The 11,403-nt window shown below is 44.0% G+C and overlaps 1 protein-coding gene across 2 annotated transcripts in view; it reads right to left on the bottom strand.

Moving 5' to 3' along the window:
* Nucleotides 1–2,478: 2,478 nt before the first annotated feature.
* Slc35f2 (solute carrier family 35 member F2) overlaps nt 2,479–11,403 on the bottom strand; it is a 48,068-nt gene continuing 39,143 nt past the window's right edge. For both annotated transcript variants that reach the window (XM_059267900.1, XM_059267899.1), the window contains exons 5-8: nt 10,988–11,144; nt 9,768–9,820; nt 8,172–8,326; nt 2,479–3,133 (exon numbers count right to left, since the gene is read on the bottom strand). In XM_059267900.1, the coding sequence (XP_059123883.1) occupies nt 2,945–3,133; nt 8,172–8,326; nt 9,768–9,820; nt 10,988–11,144 (554 nt within the window). In that variant the 3' untranslated portion in view covers nt 2,479–2,944. The remainder of the gene's footprint in view (nt 3,134–8,171; nt 8,327–9,767; nt 9,821–10,987; nt 11,145–11,403) is intronic.

Genomic DNA, 11,403 nt, shown 5'->3' with positions numbered 1-11,403 from the left:
GCTTGACTGGCCAGCAAATCTAGATGAAACAGTGAGTTCCAGGTTCAGAGAGAGACCCTCTTTCTTTCAAAAAATAAGGTGGAGAGCAATACAGATAGATGCTTGATGTCCCCCTCTGATCTCTACTCACAAGGAGGCACACACAGGCAAACACATCTGCACACATATACATACACACCTTCATTCTCTCCCCCCCCCGTCTCCATCTCTCTCTGTCTCTCTGTCTCTGTCTGTCTGTCTCTCTCTGTCTCTGTCTCTCTGTCTCTGTCTGTCTCTCTCTCTCTGTCTCTCTGTCTCTGTCTGTCTGTCTGTCTGTCTCTCTCTCTCTCCCTTCCTCCCTCCCTCTCCCCAAATACTTTATTTTAAAAATCCTTTAACAAACAATATTGAAGCAATGTGAGATTGCTTGCTGTTACAAGTAATCCTGGGGCCACTACAATTGTTACAGTGCCGCTTGCTGGAAACCCCACTGATTAAATACATATTAATTGGGTGTCAGACACCCGGTGGCAGGGGAGAAATGGTGCCTGCCCATCCAAATACAGTAATAACAACGGCATCAGCAAAGTCCCTTCTGAAGAGGGATATAAAGATAGTGTCACCACAATCTAGTTGCAGTTCTCCACACGGGGGAGCCAACGAGCAGCTCCTCCACTTGAATGGGTCCACGGCAGGTGGTGGTGTTTTGGGAGGCTCTAGATTCTAGAGTCTAGAACCTTTGGAAATGTGGCCGAGCTGGCATTGATGGGAGGTAAAAAGCAAACCCTCATTGAAAAATGTATTTTAAATAGATTATAGAGAATGAGAGACTATTTCGTTCAGAAACCTTTAACACTCACATTCAAAAGTATAAAACTGTAGCCACGTGGTGGTGGGTGGCAAATCTGAGTTTGAGACCAATCTGGTCCAGGATGGCCAGGATACACAGAGAAAACTTATCTCAAAAAACAAACAAACAAACCAACAAAAACCCTGCAAACCATTGATTGCTGCAAAGAACTCATGCACCCACTCAGTCCCAGTGCTGCCCCCAAGCAGGTATATCTGCCTTTGCCTCACAGGACATCTGGTTCTGAAAAGCTGCATATAAAGAAAAGTGTGAATGTACCAAGATATGTAATATCTACAAGGGAAAGTCATGCTGCACAGCTGTAATCCCAGCACTCAGGAGGTCGAGGCAGGAGGATCAGGAGTTCAAAGCCAGCCTGGGCCACACAGTAAGACAGTCTCACAAGAACAAGAGCTGAGAGATGGCCCAACGGGTAAGTCACTTGCCACTCAAGTGTAAGGAGCTGAGTTCGAATCCCCAGAACCCACGTAAAGCCAGGCCTTGCAATGAGATGCTGTAATCCCGGCATTCCTGTGGTGAACTGGGAGGAAGATGCTGAAGACCCTCCAAAGGCTTGTGTGTCAGCTAACTGGTGTATGCGTGAGGGAACAGCGAAGAGACTCTGCCTTAGACAAAGTAAGAGCGGACACCTGAGGCTGTCCTCCGACCTCCATCTGAGAGCTCTGGTACATGCATGCCCACACCCATACATATGTGAGTGCGTACATACACACATCACACACACACACACACACACACACACACACACACACACACACACACACACAGCTAAAATCAAGATACACACAAAGTTCCAAAACAGGTTAATCTCAAACAAACACACACAGTGTGATTCTGTTTCCATGAGTTTAAAGTCTTTTAATAATATGAACATTTACCCCAAATTTCTTTATTATACTTATACAAAAAAATGTACATAGTTTTCTGAAGGTGGCATTCTGGTGGCTGACATTATGCTGAGGCTACATGGTGACACTGTACTGAGGAACTGTCAGAAACCTCAGAGCACTGTAAACCTGTGGGAAGCAGGAACCTGTCCTCCTACAGTGGCGATTCCAGGACTCCAGCACACATTCTTTCTGGAAAATCATTAACATTGTATTTTTGTCATAATGATAAAAATTTTTCAACCAGGGACAGTGTAACCAAATCCTCATCTTGCTGTGAGAACTTGCAACAGGTTAATTTTCTCAACTGTGGCTTAGTGAGATGAAGTCAATGGGAATTATTCCTGGGCATCTGAGACATTTCTAAAGGGTGACATGAGTGGACTTACTTGGAGAACTCTCAGAATATGGTGTGGGGCTGAATGTAAGGGATGCCCAGTGTAAAAGGCTTTGAGAGCCATTTGCTTTGGACTCGGAACAAGGGAGCAGGAGGTGATAGAGGAGGGCAATTTGTTATAAAAGAGAAAAAAAAAACACAATTGGGGGAGGATTCCTGGATTCTTGCACTCATTAGCTGCTTTCAAAGTAGTCCCCTTTTATCTTGGGAGGTCTCAAATGCTGCCCCACCCATTTTTCCCACCACATGCCATCAGGGACCAGGCGTTGTGGGTGTCTAAATTCCATGGACAGTGACTGTCCCTGAAGAACAAAAACCTGAAGCTTCCAACAAAGAAATTTTTTTTTTTTTTTTCCAGAGCTGAGGACCAAACCCAGGGCCTTGCGCTTGCTAGACAAGTGCTCTACCACTGAGCTAAATCCCCAACCCCCAACAGAGGAATCTTATTGCACAACCATCCCAGACTGTCTCAACTCCTAACTACCTGAACAGCCCTGAGGCTAGGTCCCCCATCCCTCCTTCCCTTCCTACATGTGTCCCTGACCCCAGCAAGGGGCCTGCACATGTCTCTCTGACACTGACAGGTACTGGCACTCAATGCACACAAACACTACCCTTGGGCTCTGCTCTGTTTTTGTATTTCTAGTTTGGAACCGTTGCTCAGTGTTCCTTTCTAAAATCTAACCGTGGGTGCAATCCGATGCAGAGGGTGTTCACTCTGGGGCTGATGTCTCCTCAGATACGTCCTTGGCAGTGGCAGGCTCTGCTCGCTCTCTCCTGGTGCCACATGGTAATCTGTGGCTTGCCCAACTACAAGACTGCAGAGTGGTTCTCTGAGAGACCGCTCTCCTCCAGCTTCAGTCCCAAGTTGTCGATCCCGATGCTGGTGACAGGGGGCACGCTGCTTTCTGCTGGCTCTGCCGTGCGTGTCGGGGTGGAGCAGTACAAGATGAAGCCTACCATGATGACCGTGAATGACAGGATGTAGAGCCCTGAAAACTGGGAGCAGAAAACAGACAGTTACGTTCCCTCACACAGCCTGGTGCCACGGCCTCCTGCCAACTGTTCTTTGAGATTCACCTTCACGATCTCTTTCTAGAAGTTGTCAAAGGAGGTGCCAACACCCCCAGCCCCCCCCCCCGCCCCCCATACTGGTGAATACGAGGCTCAGACACAGCACCTGCCTTGACTGTTAGCTGGGGCCTTAGATCTTTTTTGTTTGTTTGTTTGTGACAGGGTCTCATGCAGCCCAGGCAGATCTCAACTCACTGGGTGGCCAAGGCTGACCATGAATGTCTGATTCCCCCTTCCTTCCATGGCCCAAGTGCTTTGGGACACCACATCTAGTTTATACAGTGCTGGGCATCCAATCTAAAGCTTCATACATGCTAGGCCAATACACTACCAACTGAGCTACATCCCTGACCAGATCCTTGGGTCTTTGGGGGGAACCTCTTTACCTTTCTCCACAGTAATTCACATATTGGATCCCATCAAAAAAGCACTCTCACAAAATGGAATAGTTTCTTGGCCAGCACGCACACCACGAGAAAGCTCAGCTTATGGTACTGTTAGCCAACACAGGACCATCTGCTCAGGACCGTCTCAGCCTACACTATTCCAGTGAATTTCATCTGAGTAAATTCAGATTTCCAGAGCTAAAGAGAGTCAGGACATCATTTCTTAGCAAAGTCTGAAGTCCAGTGGGGTGACCAGGACAAGGACAGTATGGGGAATGGTTCCCAAGGAGGCATCTGCTTCCCCTCTCCAGAAAGACCAATACGGAAGGAGTCCGTGCCGACAGGGCCACCACAAGGATGGAGGGAGTTTTTGGTCCCTAACCTGGTCTTTCTTTTTCCTTCATTTTTATTTTATGTGTATGGATGTTTTGCCTGTATGTATGTCTGTGTACATTTGTGCAGGGCCTGCATAGGCCAGAAGAGGGCATCGAATCCCCTGGGAATGGAGGTACAGCCAGTTGTGAGATACCATGGGTGCTGGGAAGTAAGTCTGGGGCCTCTGGAAGAGCGGCCAACACTCTTAACCACAGAATCATCACTCCATCCCCTCTCACCTGTTCTTTTTAAGACTGAAAATGACCACCCAAGGCAGAATGCCAGAGGAGGGAACGCCAGTCCACTGGCATGTACCCCACAAGTGGCATCCTGACACACCCCAAAAGTTAAAGTCGGTTACACTGAATAATTTGTGTACTTGGTCTTCTTGGAAACAGTGAGAATTTTTTCTGAAGTTCAAGTTTAAATCAATGCAGTTACCCCCACTTATCTGTGATCTTTCTCTCAGTTTCAGCCGCCCACAATCTACAAGGATAGGCCCAGCACAATAAGACATTGTTTGGGTTTGGTTTGGGGGTGTTATTGTTGTTGTTGTTGTTTTGAGACAAGTTTTCATATAGTTTAAGCTGTCTGTCCGTGAACTCACTAAGTGCCAGAATTATAGTCATGAAACATCACACCAGACTTAATCTTAACCCTCCTAAGGACTGGATCCGCCTCCCTGAGACAAGGCAGCCGTCCCTAGATTGGGTGATGACATAAACCCAGGGACACCCTGGCATGGCAGCACACACCTGTAAGCCCAGTTCTTGGGAGGTAAAGGCAGGGGACTTGAGATTTCAAGACCATCCTGGACTTGAAAGACATAGAAAGACACCCTGTATCAAAATTAAATAAGTAAATAAAACATGGACTCGAGAGGCTCAGTGGTTAAGAGCACTCGCTGCTCTTTCAGAAGACCAGAATGCGATTCCCAACACCATGTCAGACATCTTACAACCACGTGTAACTCCAGCTCCAAGGGCTCCAGCATCCTCTCCCGGCCTCTTCAGGAACCCACACATCTGGCAGGTACACAAAGGGATAGACACACAAACGTACACACATGCACAAAATAAATTAAAAAATGAAACAAAAGAACAGCAAAAGCCAATGACAATGTCAAGCTGGACAGCTGGCTCACTTTCCTACTGTGAGCTTTTAAGTCTTGCTTCTAGTATTTAGCATGCTGCCCAACACATCAGTGATGTCTACTGTTTGTAGGGGTGATGACTCAGAGACCATTAGAGGAAGTTAAAGCTATTTAATGTGCCCTTAACTTTTTTTTTTCCCTTTGAGATTGAATCTCACTATGCTACTCAGGCTGGTCTGGACTTCTTGGACTCAGAGAATCCTCCTGTCTCAGTCTCCCAAGTAGCTGAGACTATATGCTAAGGCCAGTGCTATTGCACCCAGATTAGTAAACTTTTAAAATCCGAGTTATGGAAGTTATTTCTGATTTCTAGGAAGTATTCATGTGACCAGTGGGAAAGCCTATATAGTTTGTTCAACATGGGTCCTGTTTAGTGATGTTTCCAGTGTCCTGAGAATGTCACTTCTAACTCTTGTGTTGCTTCTTTGAAACAGAGATACTGAGTGAAGGGTGTAGGTCTCCTGAAGCCTTTCCCCACTTTTAATTCAATCGTTTCTGTCAGGGTCTGCACAGGAGGTTTCTAGAGACTATTCTATTCAGCAGGTATATTCAATCAGGATCAGTACCAGAGATGCCGGGTGTTTGAGTGCTGAAATAGAGTAAGTTTTAAAAAGAGAACTTAAGCCTCTTTTTAAAATGTTTGCTTGGAAAAAAATATGAGCCAAGGTTATTTCAGGGACTGTAAGTTTTTAAACTGGTGGCTTGCAAGAGTCTGTCTTCAGAGACTACACCCAGGGGATGGGGTATGGTTCAGGGGTAAGAGAGCTGGCTGTGCAAAACATGGGGCTTAAGTTCAGATTCCCAGCACCCAAAAAAAATGTAGGTGTGACCCATAAGTCTGCCACCAGCACTGTGGGGACAGTGGAGATGCCAGGGGCCCCATGTTCTGTGACAGACCCTGTCTCACGGAAATGAAGCACAGAGCGTGTGTCCTCTTCTGGCCTCCACACATGCATACGTACATGCACACCCACACAAACTGCATCTCAAACTGCCCTTTGCTCTCTGAGTCTTCAAATGGCCTTTGACCAAAAACAATAAAGTCTGATATCACAGTGAGAGCTGCTAGACATGCAGAGACATGGTGGTCATGCGATGGCGTTCTCCCGTGTTTGCGGTCATATGCCCAACAACAGGACACATAAAAACACTTCTTCATGTTAGTATTAGGAGCGACTGACCAGAAAGTATTTGATATCTTAGGCTGAAATATTCAGGGTTTACGAAATAAAATATTTGTTATGATTCAAAATATAATAGGTTGTGACAAGTGTACCTTGAACTGGAAGGTTTTATTCTTTTATCTTTATCTCCATCTGGACATTATTTTGCTTAGAGCAGGAAATAAAAAGCTAAATTACTAACGATAATATGGTTGGTTAAAAAAAATAGGAAAAGTGGGGCCAGGGAGAAGCTCAGCAGGGTACCTGCAACCCCAGGTCCTAACAACTGAGTTCAACCCCCGAGACCCACATGATGGAGACAGAGAACTGACTCCCAAAAGTTATTTCCTGCATCTTCAGGTATGCCGTGTCACATGTGTGCACACACATGATATCTTCAGGTATGCTGTGTCACATGTGTGTGCACACACAATAAATAAATGAAATGTAACCATGTGTTTTTGTTGTTGTTTTGTTTTTTCGAGACAGGGTTTCTCTGTATTGTTTTGGTGCCTGTCCTGGATCTTGCTCTGTAGACCAGGTTGGCCTCAAACTCACAGAGATCTGCCTGGCTCTGCCTCCCAAGTGCTGGGATTAAAGGTACTGTCTGGTCGTAATCATGTCTTTTAAATATAGAAGAAAAAAACCAAACAGGTGAGGGAGGTCACAGACAATGACTCCCCTAGGTTGGAGTCTCCTTAAAGAGCATCCTCGTCCCCTAGAGGGCCACATGCAGCCTCAGCACCAGAGAGCAACGCCCTCCCTTAGGAGAAATGCGGCTGCCCTTAACAATTCTCATAGGAATATACATATATACATATATGCATACAGTAACAATTAATAGAAGAAGAGACCATGGATTTGAGGGAGAGCGGGAAGAGGATAGGGAGGGCTTGAGGGGAGGAAAGGGGAGAGAGAAATGTTGTAATTATAATCTCAAAAAGTAAAAACCAAAACAAAACTGGGCCTACCATAGAAACTACTTCTCTGATTCACTTTAACCTTTTTATGGGATGCTATCAATAATCTATAAAGACTTCGCCAGTGTTAACTGAGGCATTCCTTCACCAGCAAGTATTCAAAGACAACAGTTGCCTCCTGTCCCACGTCACTATGCAGGGTAAAAGGTTTACACTTGATTCACACACGTTTCTGAGAACCCAGTGAGCTTTAGTTATCAGTAATTCAGACAAGCATTGCGAATTCGTGGCTGCTAGTTCCCTGGAAGAGAATAAATCAGCCCCAAGCATTCCTGTTTGAATATCTGGAAGGGAGCCAGGTGTGGTAGCACATGTCTGGAATCCTACCACACAGAATATGGAGGCAAGAGGATCCTGAGTTCAAGGTCATCCTCTTCTACACAGTGAGTTTGAGGCTAGCCCAGGCTACATGAAACCTGGTCTCAGAAAACTAAGAAAAACACTGCCACCAAAGATGGAACCATTCCAATCACACACGCATGATAATACACCCTTCCACCAGCTACTTCAGACCTTCTGTTTGTGCAAAAACAGTGAACAGAGACCCTCTGAGGATCCAGCCTAAGTTGGATTGTTTTTCAAGGTCAATGGCAGCTGGAATATGTGTTAGAATTTCTGACAGCCAGTGTTCTCAGCCCTACATCAAAGATGGAAGCTGCTCTATTTCATCACTTTGCAAAGCCTTAAAAGGGCAATTCTTCTCTGGACCAAGTTCTAAGCTGTAGTCAGTAACCATGAAGCATGTCCAATAAGAGTATTGCTAAGAGGAAAAGACAGTTCTATTTTGAGATCCAGAACTTGCTCTAGAGCTAGGGGTGCATCTCAGTTGGGGGAGTGCTTGCCCAGTATACATGAAGCCCTGGGTCCCATCCCCAGTTCTTATTTGAACACAATCTATTTTGTTACCTTATACTCGAACAGAAAAAGGCCAAAGAAAAGGCTGTAGAGGTCAGCGGTCAGGATGCCCAGGTTGACAGAAGTGGCACTGGTGACCTTAATCACCAACGGCATGAAGCTGTACAAGCAAAACATGCAGAGGGCAAACGCCACAAACAGCAGGGCTGTGAAGAAATGGAAGAGCTCAAGTTATGAAGAGACAGCAGAAGGCAACGCGCTTGGGGTCTGGATGTTCCACAAAACTTCCTGCTCCCTTGTTAAACTCCCTACAACACTTCTCTTTAACGGTCAGCATTCTATAAAGACTACAAAGCTTTAGCCGGGCGGTGGTGGCAGCGCACGCCTTTAATCCCAGCACTCGGGAGGCAGAGCCAGGCGAATCTCTGTGAGTTCGAGGCCAGCCTGGGCTACCAAGTGAGTTCCAGGAGAGGTGCAAAGCTACACAGAGAAACCCTGTCTCGAAAAACCAAAAAAAAAAAAAAAAAAAAAAAAAAGCTTCCTGAAAAATAGTAGCCATAAACTAACAAGTTGTGAAGATCCAACAGGGAGTCAGATGATCAAGGCCATAAAATCTTCCTTCTGGTGTGACCGAGTCAATAGCCCATATCACCCTGCATCACCCACCCTCCCAAGACAAAAAGAAGACTGTAATATAAAAGTTCAACAAAAGCCAGGTCAATATCACGTGTCAAAAAAAGAAATCCTTCGCTGGCCTTGTTTGTTTATATTTGGTTGGTTTGTCAGATGTGGTATGTATGATTGGAGTCACAATAAAGTATTTTTAGGACATCAAAGGTAGACATTAGAGCCACTATATTTTATTTAGCCCATTGAATTACATGTTTCAAGATAGAACAATATTATTCTCCACTTTAGGACAGTACTGACCATGCAGATGGCTGCAGTAGCAATATGTCTGTTTTGTAAGCAATTTTAAACCACATCCTATGCTCAACACACACACACATACACACACACACACACTCACACACACAGTCACACACATATATACATACACACACACACACACTCACTCACACACATGCATGCACTTTTGGAACATCTAAGATATTTAATTTCCCTGAATTAGCTAAGCATGGCATACAATCTTCAGCAACATTTATGTATTATTTAACTACTTCCTGTTCATCATTAAGGCTCATATCTTCCCTAACTATCTTAAACCTTCTGCTTTATTCCCACAAATATCAAAAGCAACAGAAGCAATATCTGTGGAGCAACAGAAGGCAGCAGATGGTTACATCCATCCATCACTTGAGGTTAAAGCTCCACAAATTACACGAAGCCCATGATAAACTTTACAAGTTCAAGGACTTGAGATGTAGATTCATTTGTTTGATAGCTAGAGTGACGAAGGTCAGTCTTGGTTCTATTCAGAATTCCTAGGAAAGAAAAGCTATTTCTTACAAAGACTAAGAATGAATTCTAGAGGCTTATCTACTAACTCTCAGAGCAAGCCATCACTGGTGTGAGTTCCCAAAGTTATGAAAATATGATTAAAATGAAGTGTTCATTTCTTGGTGTGCATTTTTGTCAGCTAAAGATCAGAATACTGATTTTTAAAGTCATCATTTAATTACATACCAATTTTCCAGTCCCAGTGAATCCTGGCAATGTCCTTATATTCCACAATCAATCTAAGATCAAAACAAGAGGCTATGTAAAGATTCATGTTAATTTTTCTTATTTTATAGATAGTTTAGCTGCTGCAATTCAGCTAAGGTAAAGGGTTATATTGAGTTTTCTTTTTTCTTTTCTTTTCTTTTTTTCCGGTTTTTCAATACAGGGTTTCTCTGTGTAGTTTTGGTGCCTGTCCTGGATCTCACTCTGTAGACCAGGTTGGCCTTGAATTCACAGAGATCATCCTGGCTCTGCTTCCTGAGTGCTGGGATTAAAGGCATGCGCCACCACCACCCAGCCTATTTTTTTTCCTTAGAATATAAAAATACCTAGACAGGCATGTGGCTTGTACTTGTAATCCCAGAACTCAGGAGGCTGAGGCAGAAGGATTGCCATGAACCTGGACAACATAGTGACTAGCCTGAGCTACAGTGTAAGATCTTTTCTCAAAAACCAAACAAATTGAATAATAAAAAAAAGAATAGAATCCTCTATTAGATTTTTATCAAGTTAGTTATTTCAAATGTGATTTTTGGTTAAACATATATTAGTAGTTAGAGAAAGTGATCAGCTATCAAATATTTTCTCATTAAAAATCATTTTAGATTTATTTTATTATATGTGTATGAGTGTTTAGCCTACATGTATGTCTGTATGCCATGTGTTTGCTGGTACCCTTGGAGGTCAGAAGAGGGAGTCAGGTCCCCTGGAACTGGAGTTACAATGTTTATGAGCCATGATGTGGGTGCTGAGAAATGATCCTCTGGGGTCCTCTGGCAAAGAGGCAAAAGCTCTTAACTGCTGAACCATATCTCTACCCCCTACTTTCCAATTTTAAAAAATTTAAGTTTGCATGTTAAGTAATGGGTTTCATTTTGCCATTTTATTTTTTATTATATTTTATTTCGTGTGTGTGTGTGTGTGTGTGTGTGTGTGTGTGTGCAGTGGATGTGAGAGGACACCTTGCAGGGGTTTCTTCTCTCTACCATGTGTGTCCCAGGAATTGAACTCAGGTCATCAGGCTTGGCAGCAAGCATCCTTACCTACTGAGGCATTTTGCTGGCCCTTGGTTTTGATATATTTCATATACATGTCATTATACTTTGTCATAATTCATCTCCCCACCCTGCCCCCTACTCCCTTATTTGTTCATTTTGTTTTTATGAAAAATTTTAGATTCTTACAGCTGTATGCCGCTGATAATTGTTCCAAATAGGCCCACCATTCCTAAAAACTCCTGTCTGCTCAGCTTCTTCACGATGTACTCTTCACACACATTAGACACAGCATACAGGGAAGCCCCAAGCAGGACCAAGATGTCACCAATCAGAACATCACTCCCTACAGAGCAGTGAGACACAAAAAGAAATGTTTTGTCAACAGGTAAGCCAGGAGTTACCAAACTCTGTTCATTTGAATAAAACTTTATTTAATCCTAGTTTCTGTAAGTTTGAAGGCTCTTGTCCTTGCTGTCTGGCACAACACGGCTATGATTTTCACATTCTGACGCCCTGGGAGACCAACAGACTGGAGGATGGTAGTGTATACCATCATGAAAGAAAGCCATTTAAAAACATGGCAGACTGATGGACTGTATTGA

Source organism: Peromyscus eremicus, chromosome 7 (assembly GCF_949786415.1).
Source record: "Peromyscus eremicus chromosome 7, PerEre_H2_v1, whole genome shotgun sequence".
NCBI classification, from domain to species: Eukaryota; Metazoa; Chordata; class Mammalia; order Rodentia; family Cricetidae; genus Peromyscus; species Peromyscus eremicus.
The sequence above is the reverse complement of the archived record's forward strand: the minus strand, read 5'-3'. Positions and strand labels throughout refer to the sequence as shown.